This window comes from Anarhichas minor, unplaced genomic scaffold (genome assembly GCF_050575085.1).
Source record: "Anarhichas minor isolate MPS153535 unplaced genomic scaffold, ASM5057508v1 ptg000007l, whole genome shotgun sequence".
In the NCBI taxonomy this organism is placed as follows: domain Eukaryota; kingdom Metazoa; phylum Chordata; class Actinopteri; order Perciformes; family Anarhichadidae; genus Anarhichas; species Anarhichas minor.
Window position 1 is genome coordinate 9,712,969 of NW_027466453.1, and position 27,724 is coordinate 9,740,692.

Genomic DNA, 27,724 nt, shown 5'->3' on the forward strand with positions numbered 1-27,724 from the left:
GCCCCACAGTGAAACTATAGAAAGCTTTCCCGTTGAGCTCCACTTTTAATCCCTTTTTTCGGATTCCAACCTGCAGTCCAAGTCATTTTCCTGCTACATTACCATACTGGCCCTGTCAGAGCTAATGAGGAGAAGAGCCACTGAGCGAGCACCCACAGCATACTGATGTATTTCCAGAGTGGCTCAGTGTGGTCGGTTGGGAAGAACAGACAATCTGCCTTGTAACATTTTGCCCACGTCAAAGCGGCAGATCAATAATGCCTGCATCCTACATCATTAAGCCCCGTGGGATATTGATTGGGTCACTGCTGACTTTGGCCTCAGAAGTGCTGAGTGGCTCTTTACTGCCACAAGGTGTCTCACCACTCCTCTTATGGTCAAATCTCTCTGAATGGTCACTGGGTTGATCCCTCAGCTCTAAAGGTAAAGAGCTGGTTCCTTTATGAGACGGATATAAGAGGTACTGACTGTTGCTTCTGTGATCATAAAACGTCTTGTTCCAATCACACAATCCACCAGGTCTCCAAAAGACTGTAACCCTGCACCATGAATTTGAATGGAGAGGTCATCCCGACCCTTTGGCTCTGGCTCCCTGAACTGAAGCTGAATAATACAAAGCAGGTTATATCGTTTAATCAGAAACTGGCATGACCTCAACACAAACTCATATTTTTCTGAGCTGCCTGCACGGGGAAGTTATAACAATGAGCCGTACGCAGGCCCAAAGTTCCTGCAAATCCCACTGTAGAATAGGCGGCATAAACAGACATTTCCTCCGGCTGCTACTGTTCCGGCACCACACACCTCGCCGTTAAACAAGCAGCTGTAAACAGACAGAAAGAAGCAGATACTTGTTGAAAGAAATATTCATTTCAGAAATATTCATGTGCTTTCTATTTCATCACATAAGGGCAATACACTGTGTTCTGATTATGTGTCATAGTCAGCTCAAACGTGAAAAATCAATACACTGTTGAGTTTATAGTGATTTATTGTGTCTCAAGGGCTGAACCCATAATTTATCTCTCTGGCTTCCTTATTTGGCATGCTACTTTTTTGCTCTTACGATAATACAGCATTTTAACTGTAATATGGAGACTTGAGTAATCACCAGTTTTTGGTTTTGCATGGGTTGTCTTTAACTTTATTTGCCTTTTTAGCTATAATTGACATTTTTGCAAATCACCTATGCTTGATGCAATACAGGCTTATCTTATGGCCCTACCCCAGACAGCCAAACACGCCCAGTCACAGACGCCAATCCCTGCGTTTCCACCGCTCTCCGTGTTTTCCAGCCTGCCTCTGTCTCGTCCCACTCGCACACTCTGTCAGAGCGCGGCGTTGACAGCTACTGGCCACTGAACAGCCCACTTTGTCGGGGTTTGTGTCTCCACGCAAGACTGCTGAAAAAGACGCTCCTGCTCTCGCATTGTCTTTTTATTCGCAAGGCAAGCACACGCGACAAAACAACAAGCCCGCCCACGGCAACAGAAGCACAAGAAGTATATAAAAAGAGAAAAAAAAGCTTTTAAGTCATTTTCTAGACTCATCCCTGTCTTTCATCTCCCTGCACAATGTCTGGAGAAGACGCACCTGCCGAGCAGCAAAACGCCGTGGACCAGAAGCAGGAGACCAAACCCGCCGAGGAGCCCAAAGCGGAGCCGCCCAAGACGGAGCCGGCACCCGCGGCCGCCGCCGAGGCAACTGCTACCCCCGCGGCGACCACCGAGAAGGTCCCCGAGGAGGAGACGTTCACCTACCGCGCTCTGGTGCTCACCGGCTACGGGGGCTATGATAAAGTCAAGCTGCAGGTGAAGAAGGGCAAGCCTGCGCTCAAGGCTGGCGAGGTCCTGGTGCGGGTCAAGGCTTGCGGGCTGAACTTCGCAGACCTGATGGCTCGGCAGGGGCTGTACGACCGGCTGCCATCCCCGCCGGTCACCCCGGGAATGGAGTGTTCTGGGGTGGTGGAGGCTGTAGGGGAAGAAGTGACGGACAGACAAGTAAGCGCACATGCCTCTGTGCTTCTTATCGTGGCGCTTTAAGCCTCATTTTACTGTGTGTGTGTGTGTTTTATTGTTTAAGTGATGAATATTTGCCTCGTTTCGTTTGTGCTGAACTGCTACATCTGGATATGGGCGTGTCAGGCGTTGCTCGCTGCTCAGGCAGTGGTGGTACCGGAGGCCAGTGATGTGCAGTTTCATGACTTAATGGATTTAATGGCAATAGGCTATTGGGTTAGGTAATGATTAACACAGTAGTATGTTAATAATAAATATTGATCTATAGTAGGCTATATATTTCAGCTGTTATCGGGGCTCATCCGTTCATTTTACCCGTGCGTAAAGAGACAGCATGTTACGTTCAAAGTGGATGAAGCCTGCTATTGTGTTCATGTTGTATTTCATCTCTGTAGAAGAAGCCCCAAATGTGTAAATGACACGAGTTGAGTACAATGAAGTCAGCAGCAGGCGTCGCCCCTCTTGTCTCCCCGGTTTTAAAATTGCGCTGAATTGTGCGCACTTAGATTGAGCAACTTCACGTCTAAAATAGTTGCTTAGATGGAGATGGCTTCATCACTTCTACGCAACATATGTCTTGTAAGTCTAAATAAACATACGCAAACCCGCTGGATGCTTTCCACCCTTCCAGCACCTACGCTGTACTGCGCTTTGATGTGTGCCAAGGCGCGGAGAGCTGCGTCAAGTCAGCCAGAGATAGCCACCGGAAATGAGACTGCATTGCCTTCAAAATTAAAGCTTTGAACAGTTACTTGACAGTTTATTTTGCTGTTTATTGGTGACAAAAGGAGTGGAAATGAAAAGATGTGCCACATATGGAAATCAAGAAAGAGTTAAACATTTTTAGCCCACTGAACGAGCAACGTTTACTCATATGACTGCACCTGTAGGCTAAGGTCTGCAGTTCCTCCTCGTGCTTAGGCCTTTACGGCTCTAAATGCAAAATGTAAAAAATACATCTTGGGTGAAAAAACAACAATAAAAAGGCCACCTCGGTTCTAATTTGCTCATCCTATTAATTAATACAGGACTTTATTGCGGAAACGATGGTCAGATGCCACAGTTATTAATATGGCTAACTTGACATTGGTGGCAGAGACTGGAGTCACCGACGCCTTTTGTTACCGGGAGCGACGGTGGCGCACAGACTCACCGAGCGGAAAGGGCGCGGCGCGGCGCGGCGCGGCGCAACAACCAGCCTGGTGTGAGGAATATAGGAACACTCGCCCTCTTTGTCAACAGAAAATCTATCGCCTCTGTTGTGTTCAGAAAATATTTACAGTCATAAACATCACCATTGAAGTTAAAATGCACAATGAAGCCCAAGTCAATTAAACACTCATAATAAAAAAAATCCTTCATGTTCAGCCACAAGGAATGAAGTGGTGATTGAAAGAGGCTTATTAGTCGATTTCTAACAGTGCATGATGAGTCACAGGCCTAAATGTCTGTCTCCTGGCTGCATGGCATCACCACGGTAACGCCTTTTGTAAGGCAATTAATACACAAAAGCCAACATGTTACAAATGAGCCAGTGATGATGACTCACGCCATTTGTTGTCAGACCACCACATATTCTCACATCAGACAGCTAGTTAATATCTGTGGTTAACATCAGGCTGATCCGATGTGTGAAGCAAATGCAGCATCAGTGCTGGGAGTGGCACATATGCCAAGTCCTTAGGGATGGGGGAAGCTGTGCAAGGTACTATGAATGTGATTGGCGGCAAGTCGGCCAATAGCAGACATCATAGAAGGTTAAGACCCATTTGTTTCTAGACTACCTAATAGATTCTTTCCACATTGTCAGTGATGTAGATTGGATTTAAAGGTCATGCATTACACTCGCATGCACAAACACACGTCTTGTCATCAAGGCCTCACGCCCACCACATCCGTTTGCAGCCCGTAGTTTATAGAATTAAGAGCCAATCTTCCTAATGGATCGAGATCTCTGAGATATTTTGGCATCCAACTCAGAGGGAATGTGCTGACCCTGATGGCACAGAATTTTTTGGGAGGCTCATCTCTCACTGCAGCTCTCTATCCGTCTGCCTAGCTATGTCTGTTTCCATCACGCGCACACACACACACACACACACACACACATGCACACAAAGACATACAAAAAAAGGGTGTGTCTCATAGTTAGCTCAACATACAGCGTGCACAAAGCTATGGACACATTCATGCCATTTAATTAGATGATTCAACATAAACATCGGTGGCTAAGTGTGATTGGTTTTTATTTTATCTTTCTGACATTTTCATATGTAAGAGCTTTCTTTCCCTCACAGACATAAGAGGCATTTGAGAACTTCGACTTTTTTGCTGAATATGTCTCCATTTGTCAAATGCTTTGACAAAAATATCGTTTTGATATCAGAACTCAGGTATGGAAACAATTCAAACAACACCAACCCCCGGGTATAATGTGATTAGACATTTGCAGAGTTGATAAAGGCAGCGTCTCCCTGTCTTTGTCTTGTTTATTGTTTTGCTGCTTGCTTACTCTTGTGTTTTTATTTGTGTTTATTATTCACTGCATGCCTCGCATTATGTTTCAATAACGTCTGCGAAAAACAAGCACCCCTCGAGGGGGACAATCAAGTTGAATGAAGTAATGCTAGTGCCCTCACCCGAAATGAACTCGCAGGGAGTGCGGGGAAAAGTGTAACACTGAGTAAGAGAGGGAAGAGGGGAAATATCACAAATTACCGACGCTCCCCTGATTCCAAACATCAGCACTTTTTTTCTCCTGACCCGCTTCTTTTTCTTCTTTTTTTCCTTTTTCATGCTCTTCCTCTGTGAGTTTTGGTCGGATCTGACCCATATGTTCTCAATTACCTCCCTCTGGCCCACATTGTCAGTCTGGTATTTCCTCCATTCCTCCTTCCCTCTCTCTAACTAGCTCTCCTTCCTTCGTATAATCTCCTGGTTATTCCTCTGTTGAACGTGCTGTCAGTGAATCCCTCTATCATGCTGCTCTCTCTTTGTATTACCATCCTCTCTCCTTTACAGACATATATAACTTCCTCTTTCATCCTACATGTCTCCTTTTCATCACGATGACAGCATTAAGAGCTTGCTCTCATACTGTACATGGCCTGTTGACAGTTTGCCATAAACTGCTGGGTTAAAATAAAAACCCGACGTCTTACGCATACTTTTGGATCTCACATTTTTTTTGAAGTGTGGAGTTGTATTCAGGCCTCTAATATTAATCGAGCTGCAAAAAGCTGATGAACAATAATGGTATTTTGAGAGCACGATATGCTGATTTGCATAGTCAGAGGTGCAGTCAAGTGCAAAAAGCAGCACAAAGACCCTCATGTCACCAATTATGCTGTGTGTGAGAGCAGGGCGTGGCCCTTATCCCAACATCCCACAAACTGTGTCAAAGCACAGTAACACCTACGCTGACACCGGGGAGATATTATGTTTCCTTTTAATTACATTTACAGGAGCCATGTAGGCTGTGTGGGTGTTACTACATGTCTCATACATTTATTACATTCATCTTTTGCCTCAACCTGACTCAGGAACTCTGTATCACAAATTTTGTTCATCCTTTTTTTTTTCCCCGATAATTTTTCGCTGAGATCATCAAAGCTCACAACCCACGAAGCAGCTGAGTTGGAGTCCCGCATACCCCAAAATTGAATCACCATCTGATTAAGTCCATTCATGTACAGTTAACTGGAAGTGTCTTTGTTCAGCGCTCCCTCAATCCTGACCCCGACTGTGACTACATTTGATGCAGTGACATGAAGGCTGAGAAAGGAAATGCAAGAGAAGTGTGTGTGTGTGTGTGTGTGTGTGTGTGTGTGTGTGTGTGTGTGTGTGTGTGTGTGTGTGTGTGTGTGTGTGTGTGTGTCACACTGTGAAGATGTTGTAACAGAACTGTCACAAGGCGCGCTCGCTCACTGGCCTTGAATGTTCCTACCTAGATTCTGTGTGACTGACAGTAACTCACATGCTTTACGTGGGCGCAAAAGAATAGCTGCAGATGATGTGTGAGTCATATTTGTGTGCGTTTCCTGCACAAGTCTGTACTCCCCCGTCCATCGATTTGTGCCACACTGTACCCCCAATTAAACCCACGAGGCTGATGAGTTTGAAGACTTAAAAAAAACAGGAGAAAAAAAACCCTGAGGTGGCCGAGAGTGAGTCAGCGTGAATGACAAAGGGGAGGAAAGAGAAGAAGCCCACGGTGGAAAAGTGAAAAAGTATATTTTGAAGAAATAGAAACCAAATGACTCGGCCTCAGACAGAGGGATGTGGGTATGAAAAGGGAAAGAGAGAGGGAGATCTCTCTAATTGGAGCGGATAGACAGCGAGGCGCATTGCTCCCTCCAGACCATTAGAGAGGCCCGGGTGGAGAGGGTTTGTTCCCAGGAGGAGAGAGCTTGTCTTATGCTCAGCCATGGGGAAGAATCTGGCAGGGACTCTTGATGAGTGGAGGGAAGCCAGGGGAGAAGATGGGCCCCATTGTCCTGTCTCACTGATGAGGAAGAGGGGATACGGGACACTCCTCGCAAGAGAAAAAGAAAGACGATGGTGAAGACGGAATGAGACGGAGAAGCATGAAGAAATAGTGAGGAAGGAGAGAGCATCAAAGAAGGAGGCGAGACACAGACAGGACGAGACGAGGGACTAGAGAAGGGGAAGGAAGACGTTCTAAAGTTGTAAGAGGAAAAGGAGTCAGGAAGTGAAAGAGAAAGAAGGGAAGATAAAAAAGTGAGGAGAATGGAAATGGACAGGAGGGTGAGCTGTGTCGGGAGGGCTGAATAAGGGGGAGGAAGAAAACAGGAAGAGAGTTATAATGCTGCAGTCATCTCTGTTTCCTGTGTCCCTCAAGCAGGCTCCCCTGATTGGTTAGTGAGGGCGCCGGAGGGGTAAGTTTACATTGAGGCTTGTCCTTCTGAGAGACAGTTTTGAATCAGAGGATCCTGCACTGATAAGATTGTGGAAGCATAAAATGACCCCGATGGTGATCGTGGCGTGCAGCACCGTTGAATGATGTTTGTGGCTTCCTCGCTGTCAGGATAGTGGTTCTGAAAGATAGAAATTGCTTGATAATCGTATATTTTATCATTTATAGAACAGCTATCATACTGTGGCACCAATCCCAAAGCATCTGACATGCTAATCAAAAAGGAAAAACAATAAAATAGAGCCACTTCCCTTTTTTTTTAACCCCGATTCTTCTGTTGCTTTGTTATTTCCCTCTATAAAGTCAATACAGTTACTGCTCTTACTCTGCTGTGGTTTATCGCTTTCCTTGTTTGCTGGCACTTTTTAGGAGCAAACACCTTTCAGGTTTGGTGGACGAGGTGGCTGCATGTTTGCAAACCACACTCTTACTATACGGCTCACATCTTTTCCACTGCATCAAAGAAGCCGTAAGGCCGCACAACTGCTACCTATTTTTTATTTTTTGCAGACTTGTGGTGTTCAGGTGGTATAATTGTCTCAATATCATTTTTTTAATCAAATCAAAATTATTATAGTTGTTTTTTTTAAATCAAATTAACTTTGAGAATCATGTCATTACTTTAGTAACTGGAAACACAGACAGAGAGCCCTTTGCTTTGCCTCCTTCTCATCCCTTGTCTTCCTGCGCCTTCTGTTCCAGGTCGGCGATAAGGTGATGGTGCTGAACCGCTTTGGGCTGTGGCAGGAGGTGGCGGCGGTGCCGGCAACCCACACCTTCCTCATCCCAGAGGGCATGAGCTTCGAGGAGGCAGCAGCCCTCCCTGTGAACTACATCACTGCCTACATGATGCTGTTTGATTTCGGCAATCTGCGGCCCAACCAGAGCGTCCTCATTCATGCTGCTGCAGGTAAGGAGATAAGTACAAACACACAGCGGGGATACACAGTATGCATGTCTACGTTGTGGAGGGTTGAATCTCCCCACCGAGAGAAGGCCGGAGAGCACGCTCCACTGTTATTTTACAGTAGAGTTGCTTCTTAATAAATCTACCATAAACTGGTTTACAATTAAAAGTATTTAATCCTACTGAAGCTAATACAATTACAGAATGAAGTACACTACTAACAAAATATATAATAATATGATCCGCGCGGAAAAGCTATTCACTCGCGACTCAGCCTGAAAACACAGATGCTTCCACGCTGAGAGCCGAGTAGGAAGAGAGTGAATACCTTTCCAGCACTTCCTCTTACAGTTTGAAATCCCCTCCCTTTTGGCCATCTTAATTCCTATTGGCTAATTTCGGTTGCCTCCTCCTGGCGTCAGGCTTCCGAAAACCCTCGCACGGGCACAACCTGCAAATGTCTGTCTAGAAGTCTGACTTTCTTTTGGCTATTCTTCACAGTTTAATACATTCAATGACTGTCTTTTATGGCTTAACACTTCTTAGGTAAACATTCTATATAAAGATTAGGATTTGCAACTTTTGGCAAAAACCTTCACAAGTTTCACAAGCAAATATTAAGGTGCTACAATTCTACTAAGATACACTTCTAACTACAAATTCTAAAACACTTCTAATTATGAATCTTCTAATTATGTATTCCAACATACTTCCAATTATGATTTCTTAATTATGAATCATTAAACACTTCTATTATAATTTCTTAAAACACACTTCTAAACCCCAAATTTCCTACAACGTAAACCCTTTTAATTTATGTCAACTTAGGCTGGAAACGAATGCGCCACTCCTCATGAAAGGGTCATTCATTTAAATGATGGTTGAATTCATTATACATTGATTAATAATTCAACTACAAATCGAACGCAAACATTCTTTTACAGTTTGCTGTAGTATCTATGAATTACTGTCGATTTATGTTGTAGTCCTGTAACTAAAAACCACATGTAATCAGTTTTCCTTCTCGGCACGAGTCCAAAACTCTGCTAACTGCTCTATAGTTAGCGGCATTTTACAACCACCCTTTTGAGTAGATCTCTAGAGAGTCATTTTGAAATCCTCTGCAGAAGCTTGCACGTAAAGGAGACATCTTTGAATGTTTACACTACCAGACTTCTTCTTTATCTGCCCCTCCTGTTTCTGCATTTCTTTTCTATATGAATTCTGGCTGTTGGAGAAGGGCCCACTGTTCATTAGTATGAGATATGGCTCAGTGCTTTGCACTCTCTAGGACTGCACTCAAACTGGAGCACCTGCCACCTGGACCGCGAGGTCAAAGTTCAGAGTGAGTGGGTGGGAGGAAGATGGTGATTGAGGGAGTAAAAGCACCTGTTTTGGGGTGTGATGCACCTAGCCTGGGAACATTTGATTTCGCTGTGTTTACACAATCAGGCCAGCTGGAGAGAATGGGGAGCGCATTCGCCAAAAAAAAAAAATATTGTTCTTTCCCCCGTTTCTCTCTCGCTATCTGCCTTTGTACAGCTTTCACTTTTCCTCTCCTTCCAACTCTGCCTGTGCAGAGGGAGTCAGAAAGGGATCCCTCAGCATATGGGGAAGTGTGTGGGCGTAGATGGCTCAGAGATGTAAGCGCATAATGAAACCTGAGCCCGTTTTCTCTCTGTGAGACAAACAAATGACAGAAAGCTGTGGGAGACTATCGGCCCAGGGGGGATGTGTCCCTTGATATTCACACAATTGCACGGAAAAGGAATGAATTCGTACGTACGATTATCATTCAACTGTGCTGTTTCCCCCCCCAGAGCAGCTAACACACTCATAGTTGTGGGATTGGTGGTTTCCAGTGGAATCCCAAATGTTTGCGTTCACCAGATCATCCGGCTGATGTCTCTCATCCCTCTGAACACACATCTTGTTCGGGTTTTTCTGTGCAGAGTATGTCTGCTATAGGGAGGAATGCTGTGGAAGTGTGGTGTAAGACGCTTTTCCCCACTGGTTGGGTCGAGAGGCGGCGTCTCTGGTTTCTCACGGCAGGCTGCCAGTCTTGGCTCGCCAGCTGTCCGGACATCAGCATTGTAAAAAGCACATTACTGAGGCTATGACAAAAACATTTGCTTAACAGTCTGCTTCACTGCACTCTGTCATTCTTTGCATGTGTAAACCATTATCATGCAGTGTGCTCTACATCGCAGCTGCATTGACGCTTTTAAAGCTTTCTTTGCAATAGCGGTGGACATGATAGTAGTACCTTTTGTGGAAAAGTGTGAGAGGGGTGCACTTCCTTCGCCTCCCTCCGTTGTGGGGCTGCATAGCTAGGGGGGGGGGGTCCATGATGTTCAATGATTAGAGAGCTCAGATGTATCTGCTGTGACTTGGCCAGAGAGAAAGTGAGATTGTGTCTTTGCCTATCTGCCTGTCTTTTCATACAGTCTGATATTTTGTTAATATTATGCAGGAAATTGCACAAAGGGCGGCATATATTCCTCATACTGGAACTGCTTATTTTAGCAATATTGTAACATACTGCAAATATGAATTAATCTGTTTACTCTATCAGACGATCAACAATCGACAATTTTGACCATCAACTTATCGAACACAAGTCATTTACTGCTTCAATTATTTCCTGTAATTTGAATATATTTGGGGCTTTGTACTATCACTCATGTACTCTGCTTGCAGTTTCTTTGAGATTGCTTCCGACTTGAATTTCAGATGGCATTTATTTGACTGTAACACGTCACTTCAAAATGTGGAACACCACCACGGGGGCCTCGATCAAAATTCCTTGTTTCAGTTGAAACGCTTTTAAGTATTTGTAGTTCTAAGTAACAGAATACAGAGCGTGTATCGGATTTTGACTGTGAAACAGTAATTAACAAGTACTCTGTTTCCACACAACCCTGTCCACAGCTCCTGTGAACACCCCATCTAACCACACACAGTATTAGATTGAGGTTAAATGGCTTTACTTCAACTCATCAGACTGTCTCACAAGACTTTGCAACTGATGATTGCCTATGAAGTCCTGTAACCAACTTAACAGCAGCGATTCTGTGTGACAGACTTGCCTGCACAACACTGCATTCCTACTCATGATTACCAAACAGCAGCCACAGACATATTCTTTAAGGAGACATGTTCTCCTTCTACTGTCATACATGTTTTCATCAAAGCATCTTGAATGCTTGAGGGGTTCATCCTCACTTCTTCGGTCCGACGGTTGACCTGTTTATTCTCATAATAAGGATGTAATCCGCTGATTTAATCACATTAGGAAAACGGTTATCCTCCTTTCAATTACTTTCAGATTGCTTTGTCTCCAAAGCCCCTGCAACTTGCTTTTAGACAGATAACTAATTCTAAATGAGCAACATTTAATAATATTCATATCATATGATCATCTTCAACAGGTACGTACATTTTTGTCAGGACATGTGGAATGGTTCATCGGCTTTGACCCTCTAATCAATAAACATATTCTACATTCTTTTTTCTCTAAAGAAAAGTAAAAAGTTTAAGTCGATTTTATTCATATGGTCCAGAATCCCTAATATGTCTCAGAGGGCTTTACAATGTGAACAACATATGAAATCTTTAATAGTAAAACATGTGAGAAAATAGAGAGACCTGAGGAAGAACAACATCGGAGATACAACGAGTTAATTAGAGAGCTTTGGATTTGTTAGTAGGAGGTTATTGTTATTTTTGGACAGACTAGCTGTTTCCCTCTGATTCCAGTCTTTGTGCTAAGCTAAGCTAACTGGCTGCTGACTCCAGCAACATACAGTACTTTCAGGAATAGTATCAATCTTCTCACCTAAGTCAGAGTGAATAATGGAATTCCCAAAGTATCAGGTAAAATGTAAAATTGGTCAGATTGTAGACTAATGTATAGTTTTAAAAAGTAAAACAGGAAAGGATAACGTCACAGAACAGCTCTATATGGCAAAAAACCTGTTGAACCTAATGTAGTGAGGGCCTTTACAGAGGGATGATGGATATCCGTCCTCTTGCCTCTCACTTCTCCGTGGTTTCAAGTTTGCAGGTAATGCCATGTTAACTCATCAAGAGCTCTCCATAAAGAACATCATTTCCTCAAACGGTGACCTTTACCCATTACGTCAGGTGACCAGTGCAGTATGCCTGACTGGTCATGCCTTTGTGTGTGTGTGTGTGTGTGTGTGTGTGTGTGTGTGTGTGTGTGTGTGTGTGTGTGTGTGTGAATAGTCCTCAGCTGCCTCTCCCGTGGTCCTGCTCTCTCTCTCCAAACAATAGCTTGTTGTATTTCCTCCCATCGTGCCTCCCTTCTCCACCGCACTGCACATCTGTATCCTCCGTCGTCGTCCCCGCCCTCCGGTCCTCCGTAACCTCCGTAACCTCCTCTCCCTCTGCGTGACCTCGCCATAATATCTGTGCTTGATTCCTTGTCATTGGGGAACGAGTGCACGTTTCTCCTTTTGTTTTCCCGACAGGGCTTGGGGCGGGGGGAAGTTCAGCGACATTTGGATGTACCTCGTGGGTCTTCCACTGTGCCAGCAGCCTTTCCTCTGTCCTCTCCCTGAACTGGTCCTCATGTTTATGAACCATGGCTGGTCACCACACCCACACCACACATTCCTGCATACATATTCTCTACGCTGCTTCCAATAATGACGCCCCCCCCCCCCCTTCTGTTTTATTTATGAGCTCTCAAGTGGCTGCAGGCCAACGGCAAGTGTCATGCATTGTGTTGCAGATGTGGAATGCATAATATAAATTAGGTGGCGCTATGGGAACCTGCATGTGTCATCGATTTATCTGATGATTTTGCTTCATGGCCTCATCCACCTCCCACTCTGTGACATTTTGGCACAGATGCCGCCAGAGTTTGTTGATTCCAACTGGATCTTCTCATACTGTAGAAAAACATGCGCACTAATAGGACTGTTAGGTGTTTCAGCCTGCTATATAACACATGCATTCAATCATCTCCTCTCATAAAGCTCCACAGAAGTGTGTTTGGGGTTTGTCTGTTAGATTTCACACATCCTGAGTGCTGTTTAACGTTTTTTTTTTCCACAAGCCAATTATGCAGGCTTCCATACTGTACTTTTGCAGCTGCTTCTTGCTGGAGTGTCTGTGTACAGCACAGAGTTACACCAGGTTACACTGAGGATTTTCTGGAAACACTTGAGTGAGTGGCTTCCAGCTGCGCCATGTGGGTGCAACATATAGTGATGGGTGATATAGCAGTCACAGCTAAGGAGTTAAATCCTTGTTAACGGTAATCTGTGAGCTTCTGGCTCTAGAAGTCATTTTTACAATTGTAAACTCCTGTTTGTAGTTCAACATTGAAGTGAGGGACTCTCTTGGATAATTTAATGATATTATAGGTTTATGTCAGCTGTGAGTATTGTTTTAGATGTGTTTCTTAGAAATCATGTTTCATACTGTGATGAAGCCGATAGAAGGCTCAAATCAATGCTGTGGTGAATTCAGAAAGATTCACTTTTACAACTGGAAAACTAAAAAGTCACCATAGTTGCCAAATTAATCCAAAAATTGACCCTAAATATAAAAGGCTGCCGAACGTTTTATCAGATTTCTACAATACCTGATCTTTAGGTTTTACTCACTGTTACTGGCACAAACAATAGAATTTTAATTTTGTGATTGGATTTTTCTTACTGAAATGGTCCTTGGGATTCATAGATTACCTTCTCTTTAACTTTACAGGCACTTTCATCAAAGAACCAGATATTTTCTAATGCATTTGCTCATCAGCAGAACGTCCTGCTTTGTCACGTAACACGAACAGGACTTCAACTTCTGTCAGAGGCCTACTGTAAATGCTTAAAGCAATAGGAACAGGTGGCTGGTGGATGTCTTGGGTTTGCTGAATGAGAGCCCCATCCTGGTGTATATCTTCATGACTGCTGTCAGACCTGCAGGCAGGGCCTCAGGCATATGAGCCCTCAGTGCAAAGAAACTGTCGATTGCGGGCGGGATAGAAAAAATGGGAGGCAGTAAATGCCTTTGGAAGTTGAATGATTGCAAGAAACGCGTGAGCTGTAAGTAAAGACATATGACATTCTATTTATTTTATTTTACCCAGGACTCCCTCGACAGATTATTGTTCTCATTCACTATATATAAAATATACCAGCTGACAAAGTGCATTCGCTCAAGTGTATTTACATCTCTCTCTCTCTTTTATGGACCCATTGTTCCTGGGAGCCTTGATAAAAGTCTGATGTGCCTTGAAAATGGTTTCCTCTCCTCCCAGGCTGTCTGCTCGGGAGGTCTTACCCTAGTTTAGAGAATGCTAATTCAGTCTGACCACTAAGCGGGAGTCTGGGCTGCGTGGTTGAACCGTCTCTGTGTTCCCCAGGCCTGGCATCGCCGCCGGCAGATCAGCTGCGCTGATAGGAGAGGGAAACCAGGGCAACCTCCAACCTAACCCACCAATCACATCGCTCGCTCGCTGCTCTCATTGCTGCAGCCGTTGACAAATGACCCCACCCCCACCCTAACCACCACATACAGGCGCAGGTGTATGTGAAACCTGCGTCAGGACACCTGTTTGTGTGAAACTGGATGAGTGTGCACCAGCTTGTGTTTCATTTTGCATCTGTGTTCATGCGAGGAAGGAAAGTGGTTTATGTTCGAAATATCTTTTGTGTCCATGCATATACAGTAAGTGAACGTTATGTGTGTTGTGTTTCTGTGTTGGTTTTAGTTAGCAGAAACCGTACGCAATCACAGAGACCCCCTCACACACGAGCAAAGAATGGGTTGGTTTTTTAATTTAATTTGCCCAACTAAAAATGGGCCTCCTCTATGCTGCAAAAAGAGAAATTCACCATCAGAGAGAGCACATTAAACTGCTCTTTAAGCCCACAGTGTGTGCTCTTACACAGTCATCCCAGAAAAAACACCAAGGTTACATAATGCAGAGTAATCTCTCAAGAGTACACGTTCACAAACAGCCAACTACAGCTCCTATCACAGAAGCAGGACTCGTATCTGAACTCTGTTAGAGCTGCACAAAGTAGCAATAAAAAGTACATTTATTTGGTTCAGCTTGTTGATGTTGTAACGCAGCCACAGCGAGTTTGGGTAGAAAGAGGTGCCTGGGTCATCGTTTGTATTTCATTCTTTGTCAGCCGCTATACCGCCTCAGGCTAATGATAGGTTAAGAAAGACGAGAGTCCTTGAGGAAATGTGGATAAAAATGCATAAGAAAAAACACCAAAAAACCCAACACGGAGCTCAGAGACAAGGGACCAGTCATCTCTCCGGTGTTGACAGTAGACATGTGGTCACCAGCCGTCCCCTGAGTAACACCTGAGATCATAGCTTGGCTCACACAATTGAGAAATGCTCTGAAGTGAGATCTTTTTTCATTTAGACAAGAATCACGGGAGATGTATTAAATCGGGGACGAGGAAGACAGGGTGTCAATCCATTATTTCTTCATAAATCTGAAAAACATTTCTGATGCCCCCCCCCCACCCACCCACCCACCCATGCCGTTGAGCTCCGGGGTTGGAGCAATAACAGTGGCCTCAGTGTCAGTCTGGATTCCACTGTGATTTGGAGAAAATTCCTCTTTACTCCTAACAGTCATGTTATGGTAGCCAAGTGCAATTTGTGCCAATTTGCGAGTATGTAAGGGTTCAGGGGAAGACAAAACCTTGTGTGTCCTGCTTCTCCAGAGAGAGAGAGAGAAAAACTAAACACATAGGTGGATGCTTTTTGACGTTTTCCTAATTTCCAAGTGTAAACAATTCAATTGAATCTTGAGGAGAACAAATGCAATTAGCAGCAAGAATTTGCTAAAGCTGCTTTCTCTTCCACTGAGGAATGGGTAAGTGTTTGTGGACGGTCTTAAATCACTCAACCCCTACCAAGGGAGAAGATTCTAGTCGTAAGAAGATATAGAGGGAGAAACTATAAATCAGGAAAACCAAGGAAACAACAGAAACTGAAGCACAGGGTTAATGAAAGGTTAATATTTTACTCTCTGTGCATACTTGTGAAGATTAGCGGATCTTTAGCAGATTAGCAGATTAGCAGATCTCCCTTGTGATCTGTGTATGTATGTATGAGTGTGTGTGTGTGTGTGTGTGTGTGTGTGTGTGTGTAAAGTGAGGTGGGGAGCGGTAAGGGGTTCTTGGCACAGCTCAGGAGTCTTGTGATGGAAGATCAGGAGTTTGTTCTCAGGGAGCTCAGAAACAGGTGCCCTCCCTGGCCAAAACATTTGACTGGATATATGTTTTTACACACCCGCGTTTTGAGGACGAAAGATATGATTATTTAAAATGCTTTTTTTTTTTTAGGTTCTGTTGTCATCTGGTTTTATATTTTTAAAGAATTCAGTCTCTAAGAAAGGAGGCTGATTTCAGCAGAGGTTGTTTACCATTGCTCACTGACTCAATAAAGCAGAAGCAGAAGGGGAATCACTGTGTTTATGACAGCAGCGTTAGTTAAATATTAATATGCAAGTGCCTGGCTGTAAGAATGTGGGATTAATGGATGCATCATCCTGTTTGTTGGACCCTTTTTCACACCTGTATATGAGGGTTGCTACTATGCGACAGAGCCACTTGGCACAAAACAGCTCTTAAGCCCCACTCAGAGAATGCATAATCATAGTTTTTTTTGTTTTTTTTTTAAATCTGCCCTTTTACCTCACATAAGCAATCAGTTATGTGCTTGTTTAAAAACATGTGTGTCAAAGGCAAACAGGTGCACATTTGCTTGTAGCGTAAAAGTATGCTATAAATCCTGAACAAATAAAAACCTTGACACACGCTGACTATCCAAAGCTCAGTCTGTCAACTTATATACTGATGACAAACGTATGATTGCCTTCAAATGACTCTTATACGACCAAAGGAAGAGCAGTCAATGTAACAAAATGGCTCCCTTTGCTCAGTCATTGCCTGCAATTTGGCTGAGGTTTCCTTGGCAACACAAACTTGGTTTCTCACCGAGGACAAGGAGAGATGGTGCTGCTGTGACGCAGCCGCAACAACCCTCACATCCAGCAGCTATAGCCTTGATTGTGTTTACTTGTCAATTCTCCTATCAGTGTCAGCAGGTGTGATTATAGCCGCGGTCCGTTCATCCCACATGGACGTATGAGCTCAGATGACAACCTCAAATCAGAAATGTTTTTTCGTCTTTACACTGAAATTGAGGGCAGGGAAGGGGTTGTATTGAAATTATTTGTCTTGTTTTTGTTTTGTTTTATCAAGGGACAATTTTCTGTAACAAAGCCCTGAGTGCTTTTTTGAAAAAAGTTCAAATAAAAGGCCCTGAAATGAACCCTTTTTCCTTCTCATGCTGAGCGTTTCCTGATCGGAGATTAATAAAGACGATAATGTGATTTGGCTTATCATTACATCTCAGTTCATATTCTATTTTTTTGGCCAGTGTCAGTGGTGTTTTATGTGACAGTGCAGCCTCAGAGACTAACTGCCAGGATGTCGTTGCGGAAATTGGACTATTCGACTTGTTCAGTGGCTCAGAATAATTTGTATGCTGAGCTGAAGGGACCAGAGGTGCATCAGTGTCATCTAATGTTCTACTCATACACAATGTCCAGCATACAGACATAATCATTCTGATATTAAGATTTAAAAAAAAGTAAAATGTTCCAGTTACACTGAGTACGCAAAACAGACTATAAAAGAAGCATGCAGCCGTCCTAGGAAAACATATTCATCCGTTTTTGTTGATTTTGCATTTGTCAGATAAACCGAAGGATTAGGTGTACCTTTATGGGTTGAGACAATAATTCCTTGTCACAAAGCTGATTTCAGGGTGGATTTTTTTAGATTGTGAAAAGTCTTTACAGGAATACACAGGACAGCAATGGTGCAGTTTACAGTCTGATGAAGTGTGTGTCTCAGATTAACCGATAAGGATAAAGGAAGAATCTTTTTTTTTTTTTTTAATAGATGTCACGTTATGGGATCAGAAATGTGATTAACAAAATGTCTTCCTCTTTGGTGACTTTTGCACAAGTCTAATCAAACATGCATGGGCGTTTTTTCCTGCCTTTCTTTATCTCACTGGGTGTGCATATTAATCTATGTTGGTTTCAGTTGCCTAAGAAAGTAAATTATGATTTCATCATTCAGTTAATCCAAACCTGTCCAGTATCTCAGCTATGCCATGATAAAATGGATGTAAATGCTCATGTTTTGTGTTGCTTCATTCTCTGGTATCAGATAAGACGTGCTCTTTACTTGGTCGGACATAAGTGACCTTTATGGATTCCTTTCAGTTCAAGTCCTTAAGTCAGCCTCCATTTCAAACAAGCTACTGCTTATCAGTAACCTATTACTTCTTGCTTTGGCTGCCTCGGCAAACATTGGCCGAGGCATTTGCCACAACTATGTACACACTTTCAAATAAAGCGACCACACAAACACAGATATCCGAAAAACATCCACAGTCTCGCAGCACTTTGTCTTTAAAAATGATCTTGGACAACGTGCACATTTTGTTTTCAGGTGGCACGGTTACAAGGAGCTGTGTTTATGTAATCTGCGATAGAATGTCAGCCAGCTCTCTTTTCCTAACAAAACAGATACCGCAGCTACATTTTTCCGTCCTGTGGAATTTTAAACAGGTTGTCTTGAATAAGGGAACCAAAACATGAGATGTGTCATTTGAGCTACAATGGCTACTTTCTCCAGAGTTAGATGTGTGTGTGTGTGTGTGTGTGTGTTTCTGTGCATCTGTGTGTGGGTGACTATTCCTTCCAGGGCCAGTTCGGGTAATGTGATTGTCTTTAATGCATTCTTTTCATACCCTTGAGCAAAACACGTCCACGCTGCTATTGACTGGCTTGTTTGGGACAATAAATAATGCAAATCACATTTACCTGCCGTAGACAATACGTGCAGAATGTGAATTCTCGGCTGCCTTTCTGTTCCGCTGAGTTACATTCAGGTTTTAGTGGTGCCTTCAACAACCAGGTTAAGCTTGAATGCTCGTCGGTAGAATAAATCACAAGTCATGTCCTGAAATGTATATTCTTTCCCAAAATCATAGCCGTTTGTCAACCCTGCCCCTCTTCCTTCAGGTGGTGTGGGTATTGCAGCCACTCAGCTGTGCAACACGGTGAAGGACGTGACTGTGTTCGGCACGGCGTCCGCCAGCAAGCACGAGACCATCAGCCAGGGTGGAGTCACGCATCCCATCGACTATCGCACCAAGGACTATGTGGAGGAAGTACGCAAGATTAGCCCGAAAGGTGAGACACTCGGCCACCTGCACTGAGACAAGTGCTCTAAATGTGGAGTTTGTGTGGAAAATAAATGAACCAGTGCAAACTATCTATGATCAAGGTTTACATCAGTATGCATGTTTATCACTGCTTCATAAGCAAATATTCCATATCAATGTATTCCCTCTGGCACAAAGCAATACTATGTGACTGCAACATTTGTCGATCGGTGTTGAACATACTGCCGACAGTGAGATGTTATATTTTCATACACTTTTTTTTTTTTCTCATGACACAATTCTCAGCAGGGCTGGCTGCCATGTACACTAGATTGACAGCACGTAGGGAGTCATTTTGTCTACCAAGCAAACTCATTTCGCTAAACTGTGATTGTCTGGATTCGCCATCAATAATGTATTCGCATTTTCATGAGATGTGGCCCTGGACTCGCTGAGAAAAACGCTGCTTTTCAGCAGAATGGAACAATGTCCAGTTCCTGTGTTCCTAGCAGGATGGAGAGCGTTATTAAGCTGATTTCATAGTCCCCTCTCCAACCCGTCTCTGCTCTCTGTAGCATGGGGCGAGACTGACAGACATTACAGAGACAGATAGGAAGACAGCGAGAACTGACACTTTAGACAGAATGTATCTAATTAAGCCTGGATCAATGTGCAGCCCTGCTCGCTACCTTTGGCTCTCGGTCAATTCATTCGGTGCTGTGGTCAAGGCAGAGTCCTGCTGTGAGCCTCCCACAATCAATAGAAGCAGGGTTTAACGGAGCAAGGAGGGGTAGCCCAATTTGAGGAGTCCCCTCTGGCACAAAGGAACATCATTAAGGCCGAGCCTACATGGCAAGACATAAATAAGCCACAGAGAAACCTTCATAGTTAGGTTGCCATTCTTTACCATCTGTTCAGAGGTTGGTATGTTATTCTCTCCACCATGGAATGGACTGGACATTGACGGAGAGACATTGTATCCCTCTTGTCTTATCAGTGACAAGAATGAGAAAATATAAAAACAATCTCACCATGCTCTCCTCCTCTCTCTCTTCTCTTGGCATGCGTATGGGTTTCTCTCCGTGTAAACATGGCACAACTTGGCTACACCTACTACTCCTAGTGAACTCTGGCATGCAGAGCATGCTCTCGCTGAATTCACACCAGTGATAACTGTCCCCTTCTTCTGTCTTCTGCTCCAGGGATGGACATAATACTGGACCCTCTCGGAGGATCAGACACCCATAAGGCCTACAACCTGCTGAAGCCCATGGGCAAACTCATCACCTATGGTAAGTAGCGGAACACCTGGGTGCAGATCATTTATTATCAGTGTAGAGCTAGTTTGGAGCGGCTCTATTTAAATCCTCGGTGATACAACACAGAGTTAATGGAGTTAATGCAATTAGGTTTGATGAAAATGATCCCAGAATGTTTGCCAATTTCTCCAGTTTTTCACACAAATTGATCTGATTCAGAAACACTTTTATGAGCTTAAGTCAAATAAAAATGACGACTCAACCTCCATGAGCATAAAGTCTTGTAACTGCGGTAGAAAAGACTCATGCAGCTTGCCCTCAGGCTGTATGTATCTCTCCAACCAATCTTCTCTAGATTACCAGACCTTCTTATGTAATGCATGAACCCTAATATGTGGTTTATTTAAGCTACTATGAGGAACTGTCACTTTGTGTTGATTTTGGCGGTCCCTTTAGACAAAAGCGGCAGTGTTTCTGAGCACCAGAGGCCTTTAGAAAACCTCTCTTTTTACTGCAGCAGTGTCTGACACTCGGCCCCGTTCTTCCTGATGTCTCGTTTGCTTCTGTAGATCATAAAGAGGCGTCATTATTAAACTGAACTCATTTTTACTCTAATGTAAACTCTACCTCTATGAGTCATTTTTTACAGTTTGTTATTTTAAATATGACGCCACTTTATTACAAAATATCTGGAAAAGCAGCTGCGTAATCATTTTGGACAGCTTGATTAAAACCAGAACTCCACGAGATCCTGTAGTGTAAATGCAAATGAATATATAAAATAGTCATGGGTTTCCACTGAATAGAGCTGCTTCCTGGTGGGCAGAGTGACCTCTCTATGGAGCTCCATGTTCTCAGTGTGCTGTGTGCCATCTGTGGGAAGGCCTTTACGCTTGCTCTGTCGCGATGCCAATCTGGAACCAGCATGCATGCAACAGTGGGCGGGGTCGGCATCCATGAAGAACAGGGCCTTGCCTTTGCATGCCGCACAAAAACCCGCTACCCAGCAATGGTGCCCCCCACCCTCGCCCATTCATCCTCTCTCATGCCTGCAGAACTCCTCTCCCCCCCCCCCCCTCCAGTCCACCCCATCCTCCCGATCCCTCTGTGCTGGTTGCTTCTCGTCCAGCTTCTCAGAAGTATGCATGGCGGAACAATGCGCGTTCTATCCACATGAAACCTGGAATGTGTCTGAATGTAGCAGGCTGGGTCCCTGTCTTCCCTGAGAGCGGGCTTTGTGTCCCCTGTTTCCCCTGAGAGAGACAGAAACAGTGAGAGCATAGCAGACTGAGCGGATAGGAAGGGGATGTGGTGACAGTGAGAGCCGCGGTGCTAAAGAGGTTTTCAGGCTGGAAGGTGCAGGAGAGTGTGAAAGAGGCAGAGCAAAGACATAAACCAGGAGTAGAGGTACCTGACAGGATTTAATGTTGATTTAACATACTGCCAAATTGTTTGACCTATAACTAGTCATAAAATTGGAAGACAAAGACAAGACATCACCAAAGCCCAACATAATGTCTTCAGATTGATTGGTTTTCTCAACCAACAGTAAAAAAATCTTTAATTTACGAATTACTTAAAAAAGAGAAAGAGGTAAATTCAATTCAATTAAGTCAGTTATTTTCTGCCAAGTCAGTTACCAAATGATGCCAAAAGAGAGCAGTTGATGATCAGATGAGAGAAAAATGGAAAACGGAGAAAGTGGGAGAGCGGGCAGATAACTTGATAGAAAATGAACCAGACCTCTAATCGAGTCATCATCAGTAAATCAACCAAGGATTTAGAAATGTGCCCTCAGAATATACTCTTCTTTTTCTCCTTTCACCCTCCCCTCTCCATCAGGTACATCTAACATGCTAGCCGGCCAGAAGAAGAACCTGCTCGCTGTGGCCAAGAACTGGTACCATCAGTTCTCCATCCACACGCTCAGCCTGATCCAGGGGAACAAGTCAGTGTGCGGTTTCCACCTGGGCTACCTGGACGGGGAGATGGAGCTCATCACCCAGGCCATGGACATCATCCTGGATCTCTACAAGCAGGGCAAGGTCAAGCCCCGCATCGACTCCACTTGGCACCTTGAGCAGGTTTGTGCCTTCCTGTGGTTTCCTTTACCTTAAATTTATCTCTGTCATAATAACAAACATATTTATACCATGGCGGTTTCTCATTAGTACTCCAGACAATGTCAAGCGAATCAGGTCTAGACATGGTCCAGATTTTCCTACAAGAGACGTAGCCAGTTCTTAATTTGCTCATAAACAACAGAATCGCTTGCCTTTTTAATGTTCAATATTTTTGCCGACAATTCTCCGGACAATGAGCAGCTTTATTTACACATGGTCTCAATCGGACATTACACTGAATTTTAACTGGGACATTTGCGTTTTCATATACAGCTCCTCCGGGTAATGTCTAGATAATTTCAGGGTGCATGTGTGAAAGAGGCTCATGTCAATATATTATCCTCATCATCCAGCCTATTTACAACTGATGCAGCTAGTTTTCTGGCCCCCTGTATGTGACTATTTTAATGTATTCTTAGGTTGAATCCATACTCAAAGATGTATTTCCATTTGTATGTGGGTTTCAGATCCATTCATGCCTGGTTGTTACTGTGACAACATGCAACCCTGTGCACCTCAGTCTCGATGTCCAGATGATTCATTGTGCATTTACACCTGAACTACATCCATTTTGTGGTTTGGTGGGTTTGGTGGGTTTGTGCGCGCGAGAGTTTTGCAGTGGGATCTGCAGGAGCTGGGTGTGGCTCTCCGATTTAATATGGCTCAACAATCAACAGGCGAAGTTCGTCCACAAGAAGCACTGTGTCTCCTCGGGGATAACTCACTCAGCCAGAGAGACAGTGTCAGATTGTTGCTGGCAAAATTATCCCTGCTAACAGATCTGAATAGACAGTGTGAGAAACACCAAGAGAAAGAGGGAGTCAGAGGCTGACATCTTCTGTTGTCCGAGTCAGAGCTGGTCAGTATTCTAGCCAGAGAGAGAAACACCTGCTGTCTTTCTCCGCCATCTGACGCTCTTTCTCTGCCCCTCATTCTGTCTGGTCTTTATATCAGACTTTCTCTCAGTCTTTAGGTTATTGACTCCCTCTCTGTCTCACTTCATCTCGCTGTATTCTCTCCTTCTCCCTCCTCACAGTGTGTCTTTCTTGGTTTTTCTCTCTTGTTGCTATGGTGACTTCCTTTAGTCAGCGTGTGCGTTTGTCTTAGGGAGGGGCGCTGATGTACGAGAAAGAAACATGGAAGGAGTGTGGAACAACAGAGGAGAGAAGAAGGTGTATTTCAGTCTGGCTTGAAGTGATCAGGTGTGGAAAGTTTATGCATCAAAGCCGAAAAGCTGGGAGGTGACAGTTAATCAGATACATTATCGATTATTACAAGCCGAGCACAAAATGCCACGCCCTGACCGCATCCATCACAGCCCCTCCTCCATGCTCCGTCACCCGTCTTTTTGTGCTCCACTGAACAATAAACATGCTTTTGACAATACTTGGAAATAAGCATTGTCCTTCCCCCCCCCCGTGTCGTTTCTCGTGGTTCATTATCTACATCTGCACTGATACTCAGGAGGATAATGGTGCAGCCGCAAATAGCACACTCGGTCCGAGATGCCTGGGAGCCAGAGAGGTCGACAGATGTTAGAGAGTGAAGGATGGAAGTGGGTGGAGTCGTCTAAAGCACCTCGGTTGCTCTCACTGTGACTTTCATTCACATTGAAGATGATGCTTACGATTCCCGGACTTACCCCTCCCTCCCTTTCAGTTTCAGCGAGGCGCGTCTCTCTTCCGAAGAACACCAGTTGCTGCCTTCGCCCCCCCCCCCCTCTCTCTCCCCCTCTCTCTCCCCCTCTCTCCCATGTGTCTGAGTCGTCAGGGCCACGTTTCAGCCAGGCTTTACGTTGCTAGGAGATGGCCCTGTTGCCGTGGCATTGGTTGTTAGGTGGTCTGCCTGCCTCGCACGAAGAGGGGGACTGGAGGAGGGAGGGAGGGAGGGAGGGAGGGAGGGGGAAGCGATGGAGACAGGATCAGACAGCGGACAGAGCTCGGTGGTCAGGGGGAGGGTGGGGTCGGTCTGACTGGGATTCTCCTCTCGTCGTGATGATGGAAAGTCAGTTGGACCAAATTGGTCGATCCATCATTGGATGCGGGTTCGGCTGAGTAGCTGTCAACACTGATGATTGGTTGACGCCATTAAATTCAGCTTTTATACACGACCAAAACACGTGACTAAAGAAAGTTTACTAGTTTAAAAAAATAAATCATGAACATCGAATTAACTACTACTATAAAATGAACCTCAGTTTTAACCCACGAAGTGCCATTGTCATGTAATTTAGATGTGAGGGGGGCATAATTAACTTTCCTTGTTCTCTGCGAAAATGCATTGTTAAATGTAGCTGAACAATGCATAGTGGTTGCACACGTTAAAAAAACGTTAAGGCAATGTTGTCCTAAATGAAGGTCTGCACACAGCTCTCTTAAGTGTGATTTATTGAAACATCAACAAATGACATTTCAAGCTAAGGCTCTTCTTTAGACTTCACGTAAGGGTGCTACAGTGTGTGGAGCCTCATTTATGTTTTCTCAAATATAGCTGAAATTAATTTGGTGCTTTTGCGGTCTGATTTACTCAAAGGAAGATTAACAAACAAGGAATTTTGCACTAAAAGTCTGTAACTTGTTATCTTTAACGCAGACTGAATCCTCATCTTATCTTCAGCTAAACGTTATGAAGTATTTTTGCGCTGAACAATTACTTTGGATTTAGTGCTTAAACACCTACCTTGGAATCGCATTAGGAACGGATCTCTTTACGGCCAGTATGAACAGGAGGAACATATACAAACATAAAAATCCTTTATTAATCCTTCACTAATGAGACATAGCACTATACCTGATAGCAGCGGCTATTGATCGATTGATCTGCTGTGGCTCACAACTTCATTTTGCAAAGATGAAGACATAAGAATTCACATTAGAGCCATCAATAACCTTCAGCTCCCATTATAATTGACATGACCAAGATTGAACCAAGGTTTCAGATCCAACATTACACTCGATGAGCACATTTTAATCTAGAGATGGTATCATTTTCTAATTCAAGTAAAAGTTTTGTTTGGTAACACTATGATATTAGATAAAAAGATTACTTTCTGCTACATGTCTGTATTTCTTGCCTACTTATAATTAGAAACATTTCATTCTGTTTATACTGAATTGTAATATTGAAAGTATCTGTTTGCAGTACATGTTATTCCCCGCATTTATTTGGTTATCCTTCTGTGATCCCTTTTTGTCTTGTTCCTGCTGCGACAATTTCATTTCCCTTCAAAGATTATTAAAGTCTCATCTAACCAAATGTAGCTTCTCATATACGGCATATTAAAGCGATATTTGAGCCTGTGAAATGTATTCCTAGTCTCTGGTATTAAAACAGAAGATTAGTGGCACAGAATGCAAGGAGGCTCATATCGCTGTGGAGAGGTGTTGGTGGAGGAGAAACTGGCTACTACTGCTTATGCTCAATAGATGTTTCCCAATGACAGGTGTATTTAAACTCCGCTCTCTGTTCACTCTTGTAATCGTCTTTCTCCTTCTATCGCTCCTCCAGGTGGGCGATGCCATGAGAAAGATGCAAGAGAGGAACAACATTGGCAAAGTGATCCTCACCACAGAGCCGATGCCCGAGGAGGAGAAGAAGGAGGAGCCCAAGAAGGAGGACAAGAAAGAGGACAAGAAGAAGGATGACAAGAAGAAGGATGACAAGAAGAAGGACGATGGCAAGAAGGAGGAGAAGAAGGACGACAAGAAGAAAGAGGAGCCCAAGAAGGAGGAGAAGAAGGAGGAGGAGAAGAAGGAAGAGCCAATCAAGGAGGAGAAGTGAGAGGGAGGGACGGATAGTCAAGCAGACCGGCAGGGAGTTTGTGTCCTGGGAGCAGGGGGTGGGGTGGGGTGGGGGGAGGATGGAGATGGATGGGGTGGGAGGTTGGGGGTTGGAGTGTAAGCAAGGATTGGAAGGAGTTAGAAGGGTAGATTACAAAATGATCACACCACTGTCGATCGATCATCTCTTCCACCTCCCCTCCGCCTCACCCTCGAGAATCCACAATAGCAGTAATTACTCAGGCCTGGCTCCACCCATCCCCCTCCCATCCCTTTCTTTTGCCTTTATCTCTATAAAAAAATAAAAAGGTCCAATCATTAGTAACCCTTGGTAAAAGCCAAACGTATCTGTGCCTCACAAGATTTAGAAAAAAACGCAGCAAACACTCAAGTAATTTTTACTATTGGGAATGTCGGCACAAGCCGTGGAGGATTGTGGGTATGGTCCAGGCTTGGGGCAAATTACTGTTTCCTTGACAACCCTGCTCGCACTCTGGCCCCTCCCCCCCTCGACTCCCCCCCCATGCCCCTCCACACCTCAACTCCCACTGTGCTAAATTGTTCTGCTCTGACTTCCACCTGCCACCTCCTCTTCCCCCCCTCACTGTGCTGAGTCTCCCCCCCCCTCTCCCTACACCTCCAACACCACCACCACCGCCCCCCTCACACCCAACCCATTCACGGGTCGGACCCACAGACAGGCACTAAGACAGGCAGATAAACGGAGAACCACACCCACCCACACGTTGCTCTCTTAGTGTCCAATGCTTAGTTATGTCACAGAGGATGAGTCAGAGATGCCCGCGATTGGCTGATGCACCCCAGCTTTGCTCAGACAATGGTGGTAATGCTACAAGCCCTATCATCTGTTATCATATGGCCTTCGCCGCGATATATATTGTATCAGTCTCTATCAGTAGAGAGGGAGACGGCTCCAAAACTCATGCGTTCCCACCAAATTTCAGTGAAGTTATTATAGTGGCTGCAGTTTTGCACTTGCCTGAATATGAATTGCCCTCATAATGAGCCTTTCTGTGCAGTGCTGAATAGGGAGGCAGAAATCATTGCTCAGCTTCCCTCTCCTTAGATACAGATTTTTCTAGCTGACCAACTGTTGGCAAGAAGTGCGCAGTGCCAATTAAGAGAGAATTTGTTTCTGCTCAAACAAGCCACAAATACACACTCGTACACACTCTGAATGTGATGAAAGAGACACTGTCATGCTGAGACAGTGAAGCGTCTGAAATGAGCCAGTTAAAAAGGCCAATATCGGCCCTTTCTCCCTCGGCATCAGGCTTTCTTCCTCCCTGATCCTCCTCGAGGCATTCCATGGCATTCTGCTCCTTTCACAGCGACCGTTCGCCTGTCGATCACCCTGACCTGAGAGAGGAGAATTCAATTCAAGCTGGCGTCCATACTTCGCCTCCCTTGCTTGTCTCTACTCAACTCTCTCTCTCT

General features: G+C 44.3%; 1 protein-coding gene across 1 annotated transcript; it reads left to right on the forward strand.

Annotated features, from left to right (window-relative positions):
- Positions 1 to 1,326: 1,326 nt before the first annotated feature.
- Positions 1,327 to 26,314, forward strand: vat1 (vesicle amine transport 1). Its single transcript, XM_076085612.1, has 6 exons — positions 1,327 to 2,000; positions 7,657 to 7,864; positions 18,963 to 19,133; positions 20,308 to 20,397; positions 22,207 to 22,448; positions 25,995 to 26,314. The coding sequence occupies exons 1-6, from the start codon at positions 1,575 to 1,577 to the stop codon at positions 26,265 to 26,267; spliced, it is 1,410 nt and encodes a 469-aa protein (XP_075941727.1). The 5' UTR covers positions 1,327 to 1,574; the 3' UTR covers positions 26,268 to 26,314.
- The last annotated feature ends 1,410 nt before the right edge of the window (positions 26,315 to 27,724 follow it).

What these genes read in the sequence shown, in the direction of transcription:
- vat1 (XM_076085612.1), top strand. Translation starts at nt 1,575, where the DNA reads ATGTCTGGAGAAGACGCACCTGCCGAGCAGCAAAACGCCGTGGACCAG. An exon ending in GGGCAAACTCATCACCTATG is followed by an intron (nt 20,398 to 22,206) that starts GTAAGTAGCGGA and finishes CCTCTCCATCAG; the next exon opens with GTACATCTAACATGCTAGCC. An exon ending in CCACTTGGCACCTTGAGCAG is followed by an intron (nt 22,449 to 25,994) that starts GTTTGTGCCTTC and finishes TCGCTCCTCCAG; the next exon opens with GTGGGCGATGCCATGAGAAA.